The 20065-nt window shown below is 42.4% G+C and overlaps 1 protein-coding gene across 1 annotated transcript in view; it reads left to right on the forward strand.

The window, feature by feature from the left end:
- The first annotated feature begins 2023 nt into the window (after positions 1-2023).
- Positions 2024-20065, forward strand: part of ARPC1A (actin related protein 2/3 complex subunit 1A) — a 29816-nt gene continuing 11774 nt past the window's right edge. The window contains exons 1-4 of the mRNA XM_044233453.1: positions 2024-2156; positions 7189-7281; positions 11053-11157; positions 19074-19296. Coding sequence (XP_044089388.1) covers positions 7218-7281; positions 11053-11157; positions 19074-19296 — 392 coding nt within the window. The 5' untranslated portion in view covers positions 2024-2156; positions 7189-7217. The remainder of the gene's footprint in view (positions 2157-7188; positions 7282-11052; positions 11158-19073; positions 19297-20065) is intronic.

Below are 20065 nucleotides of genomic sequence, written 5' to 3' on the forward strand. Positions count from 1 at the left end.
GGCTCCCGAGGGAATTGGCTTGTCCCTCTCCCTGCTGTTCTCCCTGATTGTGCTCCCTATCAAATCAATAAATAAAAAACTTAAAAAAAATTTTTTTTAATGGAGGCCGACTGGCAGTAAGTGTTCATTGTCCAGGTGGGGCTCAAGAGAGAACCAACCTTCTTAGCCCCCAAACCACATTACAGATACTAAATCAAGGCCCTCCTGAGCAGATGGAATCTTTAGGCCTTTGCAAACATGTAATCTTTCTGACCTATGATTGGGTACTTTCCTGATGTATCTATGTAAGCCCTTTCTTCCACTCATAACTGGTAGTAACTTCTGTGTTCTTTGAAACCCCAGACTGTTTATTTCATTCATTCACAGTTTCATTCAACAAATATTAAGTAGGATCTTCCAGGTTTAAGGCATTGTGTATTTCCTTGTACTTAAAATTATGTGTATACTAGTATTACCCTAGCTTCTGGGCTCCTTGAGGACAGAAAGCTCTTACCCAACTCGTGTGTACATTTCTTGAAATGCTTAACACAAATCTTGGCATTTGGTGAGTACTCATTAAATAACCTGATGACTTGGAAGTTTGACCAGATTCCAATTCAATCCTGTTCCTATTCCACTGAATCAATAAGGCAAACAAAATCATTTCATGGCTGTATACAACCCTTCACTTCCTCCCATTTCCCATTTCTAAGTACCACCTTCCCTGGAACTAATTTTTTTTAAAAGAGAATCCTCATTTGGGATACTAGAGGAGTGTCATTAGGCATGTAAAAAAACCAAACACTAAAAATAACTCACCCTCCTTGTTAACTCCAGTGGCTCTTATAACCAGGGCATGAGGTAATGGAAATGCTCTGGGCCATGTATCAGGAGGCCAGTCCTGGCACCAACTTGTACCAACACGTTCATCAAGGTCTATAGATCTGTGTGTTATTCTCATCTACCCTAATTATAAACTCCTTCAAAGAAGGAACTGTCTTTTGTGAAGAACTGGGATCTAAATAAAATAGTTGGTATTTTGACTCCAGATAACCAACTCTACATACTTCTGGATTAGTTCATGTAACCTGCAGACACGTGAGGAATCTCTGTTGCCATTTGTGCGGTCCTTCCTGAGCCAAGATACTGTCACTGGGAGGGAGGGAATTAATTTAAAATGGTCTTTCTGCTCTCTCGATCTATTCTCCACCTCCCTAGGTCCAAAGACTTGGTGGCCGTGGGACAAAATAAAACCAAGTTTACTGCCAGTGCATTTGTGCTCCTTGGACAGCTGGGTTAACTAACCCTACAGAACAGAGCGTGGCTCTGAAGTGAGGAATGTGACTTCACTTTTGTGACCATCACCTTCTGAGCAAGCACTGGGGTCAAGCTTGAAAGCCACCAGAGCCACTCTGTTGGTGACCTGCAGTGGCCTCAAACGAAAGGAGTGTTGCTCCGGGATTTCTGTGGGTTCAGGGGCGCCAAGTCCAGCAGGAAGCGGGGTTCAGAAGCCTCAACTGTACAGCAAGTACTGTCTCCACGGGTCTGTGGGGCTGGGAGGGGGTGATGAATTCCCCCAACTCTTTTTGCCCTATGGCGCCATTTTGGGAGCAGGGAACATGCGATTCCGACCGAAGAGAAGTCGAGAAGGTTCCTCGGGGAGGATCTCAGAGGCTTTCCACGGAAGGAAACTGGCTTTGAAGAGGGAAACTTCTCCCTGAAGGGAAAAAAATGTAGTCGTTCGTCGGGTCCCTGTGGCTCGAAAAGGCCTCAGTTCTAATTCGTTTCCTGACAGAAGCACTTGTGGAAAGCGCCAAGGCTCCACACCTCGGTCCGCGAGGCTGAGAAAACTTTCTGAGGAAAAGAAAAAGCCACCCACGCCGCTTCGCCACCACCTTCGAGCCGGTGTGCGACACCCCTTTGCAAGGGGGCGCTCAGAACGTCGGACCCTCCCCTCGCCACACCCGCGCGGAACTCCGGCCGCGCGCCCAAGCTCAGCGCGTGCGCAGAGAGCCGCGCGGCCGTTCCGCGCAGGCGCCGTGGCCACTTCCGGGCTCTGTTAGCCGCTCCCTCTGGGCCTCGGTCCTCCGCCCGCGCCCGCCGGAGCCTGTTCGCGTCGACTGACCAGAGTCCGCGAATTCTCCGCTCCGGGCCGGTCCGCACTGCCCCGATCCCAGGTAAGGGACAGCAGGGCGAGCTCCTGGCCCTGTCGGCCGCCACTGATCGGCCTCGCACCGGAGTTGAACCCGCGGGGGCGGTGAGGCGGGGGCTTAGGCCGCTGGGCTCAGGGGCGGGCCGGGTCTCCTGGCCCGGCCTCCGGTGGGGGCGGGGGATCCCCATTCTCCGTGGGGCCAGCTGAGCCCCTGGGGTTCCCACACACACACACAGATCGCTTCTCTCCAGATTTTCCAGCTCCGAGCCTGCTTCGGTGCCAGAATTAGCGGCTCCTTCACCTGCGCTTCTTAGTCCTCTTTGCTCCTCTATGATGGGCGTTTATCACAATCTGTAAATTGTAGTAACTGAGATGACCTTCCCCCTCGTCGAGCGTCGCGACGAATGTTCCTTTCTTTAGCATGTAGAATAGGTACTGCGCGGTGGGCGACCCTGGACGGTCCCGGTCCTGTCTAGGGGAGCCCTCAGTCTTTGAGCTCTTGCTGGGGGCGGGGGGTGGGGCGCGCTCCTGAATTCGAAAGACCCTCCCCGGAGTTCTTTAAGCTTCCTCCGCTCGAGTGCCGCCTTCTCTTAAGTCAGTATCGTACAAAACCGCCCCTGCTCGCTCCGTGGGGCCTTTTATGTTCCTCCTTTCACGTTCCAGCCCCTCCAGTAGGACAGCCCCGATTCCAGTCCCGGCACCACCACTTCTTTGGGAATATTGCTTCTTTGAGTCCCTATTTCCTCGTCTGCAGTAGGAAGGTTCTTAGGGCTTTTTTTTTTTTTTAAATCAAGTGAGCTTATTTGCATTAATTGCCCAGAATAGTACCTGGCCCAGAGTAGGTGCTTAATAAATACTAGCTATTCCTACTGTTCTGAGGATTCTGTGCATATGTATCTTCTCTTCCTTTCCTAACCTCCCCCCGCACCCCACCTCCGCCCAGACAGGAGGACCAGGAAAGTGTTAGATGTATTTATGTGTTTGGCCCTACCCCTGTACTTAACTACACTGCTGGGAACATGGTAGACACTTAATAAATTGTAGCTTAGAATCTTTGATTAGAAAGCCATCTGTTCTCATATGGCAGCTTTGGAACTTGAAGGAAATGTTAACCTTCTTTTATCTACTTCAACTCACAACTCATTGGCTGAATTACTGAAGTTAAACTAGTTCAGCTCTTTCCGTTTTTAAATCAATTTTTTAAAATATTTTATTTGGTAGAGAGAGATCACAAGTAGGCAGAGAGGCAGGCGGGGGGGTGGGGTGGGGAGCAAGCTCCCTGCTGAACAGAGAGCCCGATGTGGGCCTCAATCCCAGGACTCTGGGATCATGACCTGAGCCACCCAGGCGCCCTTAAATCAATTTTATCTCACCTTTTGGTTTCAGGTAGGTCCTGGGTTTTTCAGGTATCTAAGGAAAAAGGAGAGGGTATCAGTCTGGAGGGTGTTTTTACCCTGTTAGGGAGTGGGTGTAACTGGCTGCTTCCTACCATAGTATTCGGAAACCTTCCAAGGTTAATTCATCTACTTATCACAGTTAAAGGAGGAGATTATCTTGGAAAAATAAAGCGTTTGCTTGGAAGAAGAGTGCTGTATTTTGATCTGGTTAACTAATCCTATGCTGAAACAAATTCTGCGTAAAGAAGTTTAAAGTGATCTGCCAGTGAGGCTGGTGCCTGGCATCGAAACCTTGTCTCAGAGTGTTGTGGAGGGTGTGGTGACCTTGTTGGAGTACCTGGGATTGCTGGGTTGGGTAATGAGAGCAATTAGAAACTGGATGAATCACAGTGTTGGAAACTGATCCTAAACAAGGAACTTAAATCTTCACTGTGCAAATACTTTCAGGCTTCAGGGCCAAGAATTCAAAATGTATGCAGACATTTCCAGGTTCAGAGGATAATAACCAGTATGTACTTCTAGAGATGGTTCAAAAGCCTTGGGTCAAAGGAAGAAAGGGAACTAACTCAGCATCACTTCTGAGCTATGCTTTGTATTACACATTTTCACGTGTTATCTCATTTAATCCTCATATCTACAGCCTTAGGATGTCAGTGACATGTCCATTTTGCATATTTTTTTAAAAAATGAGATTTAGAGATGTTGAGTGACCTGCGCTGGGTTTCATAGCCAGTATGTGATCAATCCAAGATTCAAACTCAGTTCCCCTTAGCTCCAGAGTCCATGGCAACCAAACATCAGAATGACGGTACTCAGGCGCCTGGGTGGCTCAGTGGGTTAAGCCGTTGCCTTCGGCTCAGGTCATGATCTCAGGGTCCTGGGATCTAGTCCCACGTCTGGCTCTCTGCTCAGCAGGGGGCCTGCTTCCCTTTCTTTCTCTCTGCCTCTCTGCCTACTTGTGATCTCTCTCTGTCAAATAAATAAATAAAATCTTTAAAAAAAAAAAAAGAATGACTGTACTCAAAGTGATAGATCAAAAAAGGAGTTGGGTTGTACAGCGAGTGCCTGGAATCATACTATAAATCATTGTAAGTCGTTTTTTCTCTCAGTGCTCTACAATAAGACCTTAACAATAGAAGCTGGTCAAATTTCATGTCACCGCCTTTATTGTCGGTTTCTCTCTTACCTGCTCTCATTAAGACAAAAGTTTTCAGGTGTCACTTAAATATTAGAGTTTAGAATTAGAATTATCATGCTATGACAGAAAGCATCTTTTTCTTGGGACAGAATTCATGCTATTACTCTTCCTGCACTCACTGAGTTTGAGGAATACAGACTCTGTTTACTGGGTGCCTTATAAGTTTGACAAACGAGCGTTGTCGTACTCTACAGACTTTAAATATCTACATGATTATAAATGAAGTACAGGTCTGAGTGTGTCTGCACATATGGAACTTGAATGATAGAATAAACTTAGAAATGCAATTTTAGAAAGTAATTATGCCATTATGAAAATGTTTACCTCTTTTGAAAGCTTTGCTACTTTGCTTAAACTGAGTTGAGGGATGCTTGGCCAGCTCAGCCAGTGGAGCATGAAATTCTTGATCTCAGGATTGTAAATTCAAGCTTCACTATGGGTGTAGAGATTACTTAAAAATAAGTCTTTAAAGAAAAGCTGGTTAAAGAATGAGAACGTCTTTGCAACTGTTCCTTTTTTAACTATACATGAAATAACGTGCTTTTATTGCGTGTAGTCACATTGAATTATTTGTAGGTCAGTTTTGTTTTAATTAACAAATGGACTTTTAAAATATGGCTTTTGAACTAAATTGCTTTTAATTAAGGAGATATTTGTGACATGGTACGTTATTTTGAGTAACTGTGAGTAAAACCTGTTGTGAAGGGTGAGTATCTGATATCAGCTGTAAAGAGAGAATCATGCAGTGAGCATCTGGAAGTTTGTTTTTAAATAACACATTAAGCAGCCTAATTTGTATTCGTTTAAAACTTTTTTTTTTTTTTAAATTTCCAGTTAGAGGCTGGTTTTCTTTACTTGTGAGTGCAGTTTGCTTTCTAGAACATGTAAGAGTAAAAAACCAGTGACCTAAATAACTTCACTTTAGAGTAGACTATGAAACACTGACATTTGTCTGCCAGTTCAAGATATCATATGTTTTATTTAAGGGTGCACTTTCTTTCTTTTTGACCTTTGGATTCCTTTACAACAATTAACAGACATTTCTTCTGCCTTCCACTGAGATTGATTTCTGTTTTGTCTGCTGAACTTTGTTCACTTCATAACCTTCTGCTGTCCTTTCCATTCATTTCCTATTTACATCCAGATTCCTGTCTTACATTTCACTATCCACTCAAGGTTAAAAACTTGTACTGAAATGTATTGAAACTTCAGAGTGTTGTGTATTTAAAGTATTGTATTTAAAGTATTCTTTTTAAAAAATATTTTATTTATTTATTTGTCAGAGAGAGAGAGAGAAAGCATACAAGGAGAGAGAGGCAGTCTCCCTGCTGAGCAAGGAGCTGGATGCGGGACTCTATCCCAGGACCCTGGGATCATGACCTGAGCCGAAGGCAGCGGCTTAACCCACTGAGCCACCCAGGCATCCCTGTATTTAAAGTATTCTAAAAGGGGCGCGTGGGTGGCTCAGTGGGTTAAAGCCTCTGCCTTCAGCTCAGTCATGATCCCAGGGTCCTGGGATCGAGTTAAGATATTGGAAATAACTCCATATTGTTATGTAATATGTAGTACAAATTCATATTTTCCTTATTGTACCAAATATGTCTTCTATGGCTGTTGTAAAAATAGATTACAATCAAGTATCATTTTTCGAATTTGATTTTCATAGATCTTTTAATCTAGAACAGTCTGCTTCACACCCATTGCCTTTTATGAATAATAGTCCAGGCTAGTTGTTTTCTAGGATAGTGTATATATATTCTGGTTTGAACTTTTTACTCCCCCATTGTGTTATTTGACTCATTCCACTCCCCTTTATTTCCTCAAAACTGGGAAGTAGGTCTGGGTCTTGATTGGATTTAAACCAAGTATGTGTGGCAGAAATACTTGGTAGGTGGGTTGGCGGTATAACCAGGTTTCTCCAGGATAGTCCTGTGATCTCTTGTCACAACATCATAATGCCCTTTTCTGCTTTCTTAAACATTTTCTGGTCTGGATGATAAATTAGTCACTCTTTTTAAGTGATGATGTGTGTACTTCGCGTTTCCTCCCGTGGGGAAGCCCATCAGATTAGATTGTTCCAGTCTTTTCAATAGTAAGTTTGATCCCTTGGTAAGATGGTGACTGCCACATTTTTTTTGTTGTTAAGGCTCATTTTTCTCTCTATGAAATTAGTAAATAATCTGTGGAGTGATAATTTGAGACTGTGTGACTATCCTGTACCCCAGTAGTCTTTAACTCATGGTTTTAGAGTCCCTTGATGACCCTTGACAGAATAAACTATACATTGGTACATTGGTGGTTACAGTGCTTGTTGTATTTAAATGATTTAGTATTGACATTGAGATTGATATTTTTAATGGGACAGTAATGTTTTATTCATCCCCAAACATTTTGGGATCCCCAGATAACTTAAATATGTGTTGCCTGCCTTTTAAATGCTTTTTTTCTGTTGCTTATTACAGCTTTCTATCCTTTGAAAACACTAAGAATAATGTCCCTACATCAGTTTTTACTAGAGCCAATCACCTGTCATGCCTGGAACAGGGATCGTACCCGTAAGTATGCTATTACTTTTACTCCTTTATTTTGGTGCCTTTGATATTTTTATGTGTGAGCACTTTTTTAGGGACCACATATTTGTGTCACATGTGAAAAGGGGATGGCCATAGATTCGGTAGGAAACTAGGTTCAGTTGTTTGGTTTATAGATAAGAGAAACCAAGGCCTAGAGTTTCCAGTGGAAAGACTTTCTAATGGTTAATGTCAGAGCCATTGCTAGCATCTAAGCCTTCTGGCTCTGTGTCCATATCTTTGTCTACAGCACAGGTTTATATCAGAGGCATCTTTCATTGGCATAAGAGCCCAGGGTCTGGGGCACCTGGGTGGCTCAGTAGGTTAAGCCTCTGCCTTTGGCTCAGATCATGATCTCAGGGTCCTTGGATTGAGCCCCGCATCAGGCTCTCTTGTCAGCAGGGAGCCTGCTTCCCCCCTTTCTCTCTGCCTGCCTCTCTGCCTACTTGTGATCTCTGTCTGTCAGATAAGTAAATAAAATCTTTAAAAAAAATTTTTTTTAATTATATTCTCTGTCTTCTTTAAAATAAAGCTTTATCGGGGTACCTGGGTGGCTCAGTTGGTTAAGCATCTGCCTTTGGCTCCAGTTATGATCTCAGGGTCCTAGGATGGAGCCCCGAATCGGGCTTCTAACTCAGCAGAGAGTCTGCTAATCCTTCTTCCTTTGCCACTCTCCCTCCACTTATGCTCTGTCCCTCACGTTTTCTCTCTCAAATAAATAAACTATTCTTGGAAAAAGAAAAATAAACTTTATTGAGATAAAATTCACATAAAATTCACCCTTTTAAAAGATATGTCAGCAGTTTTTAGTAGTATATTCACAGTTAGGTAATAATACCAGCATCTAGTTTCAGAATATTTTCTGTCACTCCAAAAAGAAACTCTGCACCCATTAACAGTTATTCCCAGTTTTGCTCAAAACTTCCAGCCTTAAGCAGCTACTCATCCATTCTCTCTGCATGGATTTGCATATTCTGGACATTTTGTGTAGGTGGTGTCATATGATATGTGGCTTTTTGCATCTAACTTCTCACTGACCATTCTGTTTTCAAGGTTTATCCATATTTGTACCATGTGTACATTACCTTTTATGGCTGAATAATACTCTATAGACATATCTTATATTCTTTTCTTTTCTTTTCTTTTTTTAAGATTTGTCTGTTCTGGGGGTCCCTGGGTGACTTAGTGGATTAAAACCTTTGCCTTCGACTCAGGTCATGACCCAGGGTCCTGGGATAGAGCCCCACATCGGGCTCATTGCTCAGGAGGGAGCCTGCTTCCTCCTCTCTCTCTTTGCCTGCCTCTCTACCTACTTGTGATCTCTGTCTGTCAAATAAATAAATAAAATATTTTTTTTAAAAAAATTTGTCTATTCTGGAGAGAGCGCATGCACATATGCAAGTTGGGGGAAGCGCAGAGGGAGAGAATCTTCAACCCGACACCCTGCTGAGTGTGGAGCTGGATGCAGGGCTCGATCTCACAACCCCGAGATCATGACCTGAGCTGAAATCAAGAGCTGGATGTTCAGTCTACTGAGCCACCCAGGCAGCCCCTAGACATACCATAAGTTTATTCATCAGTTGGTGGGTATTTGGGTTGTTACCACTTTTTGGCTATTATGAATAATGCTGCTGTGAACATTCCATGTAGCAGTTGGGTTTTTTGTTTTTTGTTTTAAGATTTTATTTATTCGTTTGACAGACAGAGATCACAAGTAGGCAGAGAAGCAGGCAGAGAGAAAAGAGGAAGCAGGCTCCCCGCTGAGCAGAGAACCTGATGGGGGGCTCGATCCCAGGACCCTGAGATCACGACCAGAGCCGAAGGCAGAGACTTTAACACACTGAGCCACCCAGGCACCCCTGTGTACCAGTTTTTATGTGAACTTATGTTTTCAGTTTCCTGAGTTTATACCTAGGAGTTGAATTCCTGGGTCATATAGTAACTCTGTGGATCATTTTAGGGAGCTGCCAGTCTGCTTTCCCAAAATGGCTGTGCCATTTTACGTTATCAGTAGTAGTATATAAAGGTTCCCATTTGTCTGTGTCCTTGTCAATACTTGTTATTGTTGGCCTTTTATATTAAAGTTATGTACCCACTATATTCTAGTAGATATAAAGTAGTATCTCAATGCAGTTTTGATTTGCATTTCCCTGTTGATGACTAATGATGTTGAGCATCTTTTCACATGTTTATTGGCTATATATCTTCTTTGGAAAAATGTCTATTTAGATCCTTTGCCTTTTTTAAAAATTGGGTTGTCTGTTCATTGTTGAGTGGTAAGAGTTCTTTTGTATACTTGATGCAAGTCCCTTACACAATATATAATTTACAAATTTCCCATTCTGTGGGTTGTCTTTTCACCTTTTTGGCGGGGGGGTCTTTTCACTTTCTTGATCATGTCCTGTGAAGCAGAAAAGTTTTTAGTTTTGAAAAAGTCCAGTTTATTTTTTCTTTTGTTGCTGTGCATTTGCTGTTTTATCTAAGAAACCATTTAATTCAAGGTCACAAAGATGTATACCTATGTTTTCTTTTAAGAGACTTACAGTTTTAGCCTTGTATATACATTTTGCATCCATTTTGAATTAATTTTTGTCTAAGGTGTGAGATAGGGGGCCCAGCTTCATTGTTTTGCGTGTGGCTCTCCAGTTGTTCTGACAGCGTTTGTTGAGGACTATTCTCTCCTTAGCGAACTGTCCTGGTACTCTTGTCAGTAATCAGTTGATTGTAAATATGAAGGCTTATTGGACTCTCAGCTCTGTTTCATTGATCTTTATGTCTGTCCTAATGTCAGGACCACACTGTCTTGGTTACTGTAGCTTTATGTAGTAAGTTTTGAAATTGAAAAGTGTGAGTTCCAACTTTGCACTTCTTTCCCGAGATTCTTCCGGCTCTTCTAGGTCCCTTCCATTTCCGTATGAATTTAAGGGTCATTTTACTAATTTCTGCAAGGGAGCCAGCTGAGATTTTGATAGAGATTGCTTTCAGTCTAATCTGTAACGTGACAGGATGGTGACTCGAGAGCTTCTCTTTTGTGAACATCTCAGTTTCATAGCCGAGTTTCATGTGTCCTCTGTCTCTACTTTCCCATGTAAAAATGGGTTTTTGGAGTATTTCCAGTTATTTTTAATAGAAAGTTATCATTGTTTTCATTTAGGCTACTTGATAAACTTAATATATTAAGGCCTATTTTTATTATTATAATTTGAAATTTATAGCATTTTTCAACTTTAGATTTGGATTTGGTTTTGAAGCATCTTAGAATTTTAGAGAAATGAATGTAACTGGTTTTGAGAAAGTACTTAAAGTTTTAGGATTTTTAGAGCTTGATATTTATCTGGTTCCACAGTTTCATCTGTAAAACAGATGTAACTTTCCTAAGGAGGGAAAGGGAAAGTAAGATAATAGAAGGGGGAAACTAGTAAATGATCTAAAGTCTGAATCATAGATCCTAATTTTAATTTTAAGAAATCAGTATTTTGGGTGCCTGAGTGCTGAGATGGTTAAGCCTCTGCCTTCAGCTCAGGTCATGATCCCAGGGTCCTGGGATCGGATCCAGCACAGGGCTCCTTGTTCAGCAGGGAGCCTGCTTCTCCTTCTGTCCGCCATTCCCCCTGCTTGTGTGCATGCTTGCTGGCTCGCTCTTTCTCTGACAAATAAATAAACTCCTTTAAAAAAAAAAAAAAAGCCAACTGTAACATCTCTCTTTTTTGGTGACAATTTCAAGTTCAGTGATAACTGTTGACTTTTTTCCTCCAGAGATTGCTCTTAGCCCCAACAATCACGAAGTCCACATCTATAAGAAGAATGGGAGCCAGTGGGTGAAAGCTCATGAACTCAAGGAGCACAACGGACACATTACAGGTAAAGTAAGACCCCCGTGAGCTTAGCGTGGTAGTGGCAGCTCGAACAGTCTTCCATTAAATAGCCTGACAAAGTAGGTCTGCCTTAATATTTAAAGTTGTGCATCATTTACTGAGTTTTCTTTGGAAAACTTGAGAAAATAAGCATCATAGTGATCTCAGTTTTTAAGTGCTCTTTTCAGCTCAGCTGATCCACAGCACCCCACTAGTGTAGGGAAAACACAGATCCTGCTCTGAGGGGTGAAGAGCTTCGATGAGGTGACAAGATAAGAAAGTGAAAACTAGACATCTAGCGTGTCAGCTGTGGGGAAACATACGCCAGATTGTGTTCCCAAGTGCTGAGGGGACACAGTGTCTTCCAAAAGCTTTCTGTATGTTGTCGGTGGGACGAGGAAGGCATTGCAAACTACCAAAAAGGACAAAGAGTATCATAGCAAACACCCACATTGCCACCACCTGGAAGTAACAACTCTGCCAGAATACTGAGGAAACAGAGCTTTGATAATAAGGAGGAATATTCGAGATAACAGTACAGTCCCCTCCCACCACCAGTCCTGTTCCCATTTCCCAGAAGCAGTCTGTAATTTGGTATGACATTGTCCCAGTTCGTTTTTAATACTTGTCCACACACACATACGTGTCGTCAGCAGTCGTTAGTATTTGGGGCTGGTGTGTGGAAGTGCTACGGAAATGGCATCGTGGTGTGCATCTCCAACTCGCTTCTACATTTCACGTTGTTCCTGAGCCCTATGTTGATCAAATTCATTCCTTTTCACCCCTGTTTAACAATTCATACCACCTTTATTTACTCTTCTCTACTGTGGAGGATATTTAGGTCATTTGCAGTTTTTCCTGATAGTGAAGTGCTAAATCGAGACCCTGTGCACGTCTCTCCTTGTGTCTGTGACTGTTGACGTCAGACTTGTTGTACCTCCGGGATGTGCTCATGTTCATTGCCAGACATGGTCACACTGCCCTCGTGCCGGCTCCCCAGGACAGGAGTGCTTATCCTCCCCTGTCCCACACCTGCTTGATAGATCAGAGGGTCAGATGACTGAGGGGTTGTGTCTCTAGAAGTCGCATTTTCCTGATTAATAAAAAGGTTGAGCATATCTTCTGATGTTTATTAGCCATTCTGGGTTTCTTTCTTAGATTTTTCTGTTCATTACTCCTGACCATTATTCCATTGAGTTTTTATACTTTTCCTGTTGATTTATAGAAGACAGGATCTTAAAGCATTGACTCTGAGGCACTTTCCTGAGTGTACCTTAGCTTTCATCTTTGGCAAGAACTATCAATGTATAGTTGGAGAAAGGTGGAGAGCAGAGCAGGGCTGAGTTTCGTTAAGCCGGTGTCAAATAAGGGAGGAGGAGGAGTAAGATAAAAATGGAGGGGGCACCTGGGTGGCTCAGTGGGTTGAAGCCTCTGCCTTGGGCTCGGGTCATGGTCCCAGGGTCCTGGATCGAGTCCTGCATCGGGTTCTCTGCTCAGTGGAGAGCCTGCTTTCCCCTCTCTCTCTCTGCCTGCCTCTGCCTACTTGTGATCGCGCTGTCAAATAAATAAATAAAATCTTAAAAACAAAGTTAAAAATGGAGAATTTTCCTAATGGTTTTCAGAATTCAGTGAACCAAATCCTGGTGCCAAATTTTAACAGAATGAATTGCTTTTTTGTGAAGTGATAATCTGGCTCTTTTTAAAAGAACATATTCACTTACTGCTGTACTCAGAAAGAATTCTTTTTTTTTCTTAAGATTTTATTTACTGGGGCTCCTGGGTGGCTCAGTGGGTTAAGCCTCTGCCTTCGGCTCAGGTCATGATCTTGGGGCCCCGGGATCGAGTCCCGCATCGGGCTCTCTTCTCGGCAGGGAGCCTGCTTCCTCCTCTCTCTCTCTGCCTGCCTCTCTGCCTACTTGTGATCTCTCTCTGCCAAATAAATAAATAAAATCTTAAAAAAAAAAAAAAGAGAGAAGATTTATTTACTTATTTGACAGACAAAGATCACAAGTAGGCAGAGAGGCAGGCAGAGAGAGAGGAAGGGAAGCAGGATCCCTGCCGAGCAGAGAGCCCGATGCAGGGCTTGATCCTGGGGCCCCAGGATCATGACCTGAGCCGAAGGCAGAGTCTTTAACCCACTGAGCCACCCAGGTGCCCCCAGAAAGAATTCTTGTTTCTTGATTGTTACCAGTATAATTTTTTCTTTACCCATTTTCTGGCAGAGTTGATTCAACCTCTTGCTTTGAATAGTTTGGTCAAGCATGTCAGAACTTATTCTCCGTCACTTTTCGATTACAAATTTCTCACTGCAGTCTTGCATTTGCCCTCTCTTCATGGTGGCATTTTCTTATAAGTGGGCAGCAAAGTGACTGATAACGAATTTTTTTTTAAGATTTTATTTATTTATTTGACAGAGATCACAAGTAGGCAGAGAGTCAGGCGGAGAGAGAGAGTGGAGGAAGCAGGCTTCCTGCTGAGCAGAGAACCCGATGCAGGACTCGATCCCAGGACCCTGGGATCATGACCTGAGCCGAAGGCAGAGGCTTTAACCCACTGAGCCACCCAGGTGCCCCACAAATTTTTTTTTTTTTTAATGGTGACCCTGGAATTCTGCCTCTAGGTGACTTGTATGTGATTCTCTTGAACACTGGGAGCCAACTGACTCTATTACCGAGCTAGCACGAAGGACAGAATTTATAATTTCTATTTTTGTTGCTGTTGCTTTCCCTTAACCTTATTTCTATTAGGCTTGGCCTATTTTCTTTACATTCCTTTGCCAGTGGCCTCTTATTCTAAAAATAAGAACATTCATACTTTAATTTGGCATTTTAGCATTAGGACATACTTCTAAGTGAGAAAGGGCTAAGGTGAAAGACCAAAGACATAGCCAGAAAAGTGAAATACTTAGTTATGTTCTTTTTCTCTTCTGCTTCCCTTTTGGAATCCTTTGAACTTCGGCCTGTTTTCATCCAAATGTTCAAATGACATTTTTTTTTTTAGATCTGAAAAACTGTTGTTGGAAAAATCTAAATATAACTCTGGCAAGAGACCAAGGATCAAACATATTTCTCAGAAAGATGGTAACTACAGAAAAAAAAGAATCTTCTGAAGTTTTCTAGAAGAAAAGACCAGTCAGTACGACAGAGAAAAAGAGTATTGTTAACATCAAAGAGATATCAGAGTCCTGGTGGTTGTTTCTTTGAGTTTCTTCTTTTGTGCTAAAAGTGATCACTCTTTAAAAAACATTTTACTATGGCCAGTTTTAAACAGATAACGTTAAAAAGGCAGAATAATGTAGTGAGCCCCCGTATACCCATCATCACCCAGGTTCAGCATTTCCCACCTCAAAGACAACCTTGTTCTCAACTCACTCTCCTCCTCCTCGTACAGTTTGGAAGTACATCCCGTGCGCTGTATGATTTTGTATTTCAGTTTTGTATTTCATTTTGTATTTCAATTTGTGAAGAGAAGGATTCTTCAATAATAATTGATATGATTGTTTTAATGGGGACCTTATTTTTCTTTTTTAAGATTTTATTTATTTATTTGACAGGGAACACAAGCAGGGGGGAATGAGAGAGGGAGAAGCAGGCCTCCCACAGAGCAGGGAACCCAATGCAGGGCTCGATCCCAGGACCTTGGGATCATGACCCGAGCTAAAGGGAGACATTAAACAACTAGGCCACCCAGGCAATTAGGCGCCCCTAATTGGGACCTTAATAAGGTGCACACATGGCTGTGATGAGTTGATACATCTCTTGAGCCTTTTGTCTATAGGTCCCCTTTCTTCTCTTTAACCTTACAATTTATTTGTAATGAATACTGAGAAATCAGGTTGTCTGTCCTGTAGTCTTTTCCAGAACTTGGATTTTACTGATTGCAAGCCCATGACGTTTTACATATTTTTCTGTCCTCCTATTTCCTGTAAATTGCTAGTTGAAGTTAGGGAGTTAGGAAGTTCTTTTGTCAAGGAGGCGCATGATGTCTGATCACTGTTCAATGAGGTTAGCAACTGTCAATGATCAGTGACCATATCTATTCATTTAGTAGTGGCCACAGTGTGGTGGTATTCTAAATATGTCATTTCCTCTCTCTTAGCTGGTTACACTTATAAGACACTTCCCTTCATCTACTGTTTGGCTACCTGGAGGTGTAGTTAGTATGGAAAAAAAAACAATAGATGCTTGGTTCTCTTCCTTTGCCTTTAAAGCCTTCTGATGGAATTAAAATTTTAAAACATTTTTTGGGGTGCCTGAGTGGCTCAGTGGGTTAAGCCTCTCCTCTGCCTTCAGCTCTGGTCATGATCTCAGGGTTCCGGGATCGAGCCCCAAATTGGGCTTTCTGTTCAGCAGGGAGCCTGCTTCCCCCGCTTTCTGCCTGCCTCTCTGTCTACTTGTGATTTCTATCTGTCAAATAAATAAATAAAATCTTTAAAAATATATATATAAAATACTTTGAAGCTGTGACTGTTTTTATAGCTTCCATGCTCAAATAAGATACAGGAGTAGACTAGAATGATAAAGCAGAAGACGGTCCCTTCTGTTTTTTTAGAATATGGATCTGTTGACTTTTAAAAGTGCCTCATACTTAAGCACCTCAGGAATTCTTATAAAACATTATGTGTTTAATGAGAATGGTGAGCATATGGAATAGGGTGAAATTTTAGATTGTCAAAATCACCACAAAATCACCGAGCTTTCTCATTTTAAGGCAATATTCTGGGTGTTAGGGGACACGTGTCACAAATACTACAAACTTAGCAGCTTAACCAAAGCGCATATATTAGCTCACAGTTTTTGTGGGTCAGGTGTCCAGGCATGACTTATCTAGGACCTTTGCTTAGGGTCTTGAAAGTTGTAATCAAGGGACGCCTGGGTGGCTCAGTTGGTTGGACTGCTGCCTTCGGCTCAGGTCATGATCCCGGAGTCCTGGGATCGAGTCCCGCATCAGGCTCCCAGCTCCAGGGGGAGTCTGCTTCTCCCTCTGACCTTCTCCTTGCTCATGCTCTCTCTCACTGTCTCTATCAAATAAATAATTTAAAAACAAAAAAAAAGAAAAGAAAAAGTTGTAATCAAGGTGTCAGCCAGGGATGAATTCTCATCAGGGGCCTGACCAGGGAAGGATCCACTTCCAAGCTCCTTCAGGTTGTTAGGAGTAGAATTTCCCAGAAGCTGTTAAGATTTATGTAATATAGGGGTGCCTGGGTGGCTCAGTGGTTTAAGCCTCTGCCTTCAGCTCAGGTCATGATCTCAGGGTCCTGGGATCGAGCCCCATGTCAGGCTCTCTGCTTAGCAGGGAGCCTGCTTCCCCCTTCTCTCTCTCTGCCTGCCTCTCTGCCTACTTGTGATCTCTCTCTATCAAATAAATAAATAATAATAAAATAAAATAAAAGATTTATGTAATATAATCTTGTCCACTAATTATGTACGTCTAATCACCTTTCAAGCATCCCACTGGTGAGAAGCAAGTCGCAGGTCTTGTCCACACCTATAGGGAGGGGACTTCCCTAGGGTTTGCCCACCAGAGTAATTCCAAAGACTTGCTTCTTATTGTCAAGAAGCTTGTAATCAAGAAAATGAGACATTCATAAAAATAACAATATTTTGCATCACACTTTGGGGAATTTATCATAGAGATCATTTTAACCAGAACAAAAAGGTATGTTCCTGTTTATTCCAGTGTTATCTATTTTAGTAAATGATTGAAGACTGATGAAACATTCAACAATAGGATGTTTTGGGAAATTATTATGACAAGATCAATGTTCTAAAATAATGCATAACCAGTACTAATTTATAAAAAGAAGAAAATGTTTACCATAATATCAGTATCATTTTGGGGGAGAAATGTGTATGGATGTAAGAGTGGACGTAAGTATTTACTTCCTGCATGTCCCTTTGTGGCATTTGTTTTTTGTGGGTTTTGCTTTTGTAGTTAAAAATAAAACCTAAGGGACGCCTGGGTGGCGCAGTTGGTTGGACGACTGCCTTCGGCTCAGGGCGTGATCCTGGAGTCCCGGGATCGAGTCCCACATCAGGCTCCCAGCTCCATGGGGAGTCTGCTTCGCTCTCTGACCTTCTCCTCGCTCATGCTCTCTCTCACTGTCTCTCTCAAATAAATAAATAAAATCTTTAAAAAAAAAAAAATAAATAAAATAAAAAAATAAATAAAACCTAAAAAACCAAAAACAAAACAAATAAAAAATAAAACCTAAAATCTAATAAAGAGGATTGCAAAAGTATCCTATAATGAGTCGACTTGCAGTCAAAGTACACATCACTCAGAATACACTCCCTGATATCTTTGTCCCCTCAGTGGTACAAATAATTGAGCAGACTATTCCTGTAGGTAAAGAATGAATGAACTCTTCATACAACTGAAGTCGCTGTGAGTTACGACCAGTGGAAACTTTGATTTATATTCCTGTTTTTTCCATATGTTAATAATGATGATGACTAATTTTTTTTTTTTAAAGATTTTATTTATTTATTTGACAGACAGAGATCACAAGAAGAGAGGCAGGCAGAGAGAGAGAGAGAGGGAAGCAGGCTCCCTGCTGAGCAGAGAGCCCGATGCGGGACTCGATCCCAGGACCCTGAGATCATGACCTGAGCCGAAGGCAGCGGCTTAACCCACTGAGCCACCCAGGCGCCCCTGATGACTAATTTTTAAGAAGATACCTATAATAAGAATTTATTAGTTCGGACACAGGTGGCTTAGTCACTTAAGTGTCCGATTCTTGATCTCAGCTCAGGTCTTGACATCAGGGTTTGAGTTCAAGCGCCACATTGGGCTCCATGCTGGGCAAACTGATCTTGACTTCACAGAGCCATCAGATAAGTAAAAGTCTGGTCAAATATGAAAAATAACCCATATAGGGGCACCTGGGTGGCTCAGTTCTTAAGTGTCTGCCTTTAGCTCAGGTCATGATCCTAAGGTCCTGGCATCGAGTCCTGAGTCGGGCTCCCTGCTCAGCGGGAAGCCTGCTTCTCCCTCTCCCACTCCCCCTGCTGTGTTCCCTCTCTTCACTATGTCTTTCTCTGTCAAATAAATAAAAATAAAATCTTTTAAAAAAAAAGAAGAAGCATACATACTTAGATCTCTTCCTAGTTTAGATGCAGAGATACTCAAGGACCCTTTGTAGAACCTGTAGCATATAGCAAAGGTATTTAGGTTAGTTTAAAGGACAGTGTGACCTTCAGAAGAATATATAGTGAGTCACAATTCATATTTTTGCCTCCGTTTACTAAAGATAATTTTAAATTACCCCGATGTTTTATTTAGATGTTATGTAACAAATTTTCAGTTAATACCATGGAGGGAGGTCTGTTAATGAATGCATAAAGGTACTACTAATCTCCCCAAAATCTAATTGAGATAAAAGAAAAAGGTCTTTATACCAGATAACTTTAGAAACCTGTGCATGGAGCGCCTGGGTGACTCAGTGGGTTAAGTCTCTGCCTTCGGCTCAGGTCATGATCTCAGGGTCCTGGGATGGAGCCCCGCATCGGGCTCTCTGCTCGGTGGGGAGCCTGCTTCCCTCTCTCTCTGCCTACTTGTGCCGTCTCTCTCTCTCTGTCAAATACATAAATAAAATCTTTAAAAACAAAAAAAAAGGAAGAAACCTTTCTTTCTAGTAGAATGTAGTAGTAGAATGCCCCCATTTAGTTTTGTAACCTCCACGATCATAAAACAGCTCTGTTCTGCCTGGCCTCAAGGAGGGTCCTGAGTTCCAGGACTTTGCAGAGAAACCTTTCTGGATAAATCACTTGAGGTGAAGATCAGGACCATAGATGGGGGAAGGATGGGGTTGGGAAGGAAGATACGAAGCACATCTAGCCCTGCCATGGTGGCGCCCACGTGGCTGTTCCTATCTCTGGTCAGTGGCCCGGCAAAGCAGATGACACCACATCTCACTTGCAGGTATCGACTGGGCTCCCAAGAGTGACCGCATCGTCACTTGTGGGGCAGACCGCAATGCCTACGTCTGGAGTCAGAAAGATGGTGTCTGGAAGCCAACCCTGGTGATCCTGAGAATCAATCGTGCAGCGACTTTTGTCAAGTGGTCCCCGCTAGAGAACAAATTTGCTGTGGGAAGTGGAGCACGACTCATTTCTGTTTGTTACTTTGAGTCTGAAAATGACTGGTGAGCAATATCTGAGTACTTTTTATTTCTCTCTGTGGAATTACACATTTGGACCACTGCGTTCCTGGTGACTTCTTGAAGCACTGGGTGAAGGCTTGACTGTACCTTCAATGTTTCCTCATCTGGGGATTTTTTTTTCCCCCCTCTGAAGCTCTCTGTTCCCTCTGAGCAGTTTTCCTTCCTGTGTGCACGTTGAGTCAAATCTCACATTTCTCATGTCGATACAGACCTATGTCTGTATCCTGTGTCCTGATCTCCTAACTGGCAGGTTCAGTAGGCTGCTCCCTCTCTTCCCATTCGATGTCCAAATTGTCTTCTTACTCCTACAGGTAAATCGTAAACTTGAGAGATTCCCATGCATGACCTGAGGGATAATTTTTTTTCCCCACTGTCTCTGTCTACTTAAAATATCTAAGATTCCTGCAGATAACAATGTGTTTCTTTAAAATTTATTGGCTAAACAAATCTCTGTCTTAGTGTAATATTTTATTCATTTAAACTGTTGGAGTAAAAATTGACCAGAATCTTGGAACTACGGTCTGCCTGTTGTACTTTCTGGATAAATCACTTGTAGCTGAGCCACTCAAAATACAGAGACTGATTTGATCGCAAAGTGACTCATTTTACCTAATCCTTCTCACTTACTTTGATAAGAAAATGACTCCGCTCTGTGAGGCACACATTCACAAAGGATGGAAAATAGCCCGCATCCGTGGAATCGTCATTCAGTGCGGATCTGGCAGTGTTTGTATTTGGACTAAAAATAGCA

The sequence above is a fragment of the Neovison vison genome, chromosome 14 (genome assembly GCF_020171115.1).
Source record: "Neovison vison isolate M4711 chromosome 14, ASM_NN_V1, whole genome shotgun sequence".
Lineage (NCBI taxonomy): Eukaryota > Metazoa > Chordata > Mammalia > Carnivora > Mustelidae > Neogale > Neogale vison.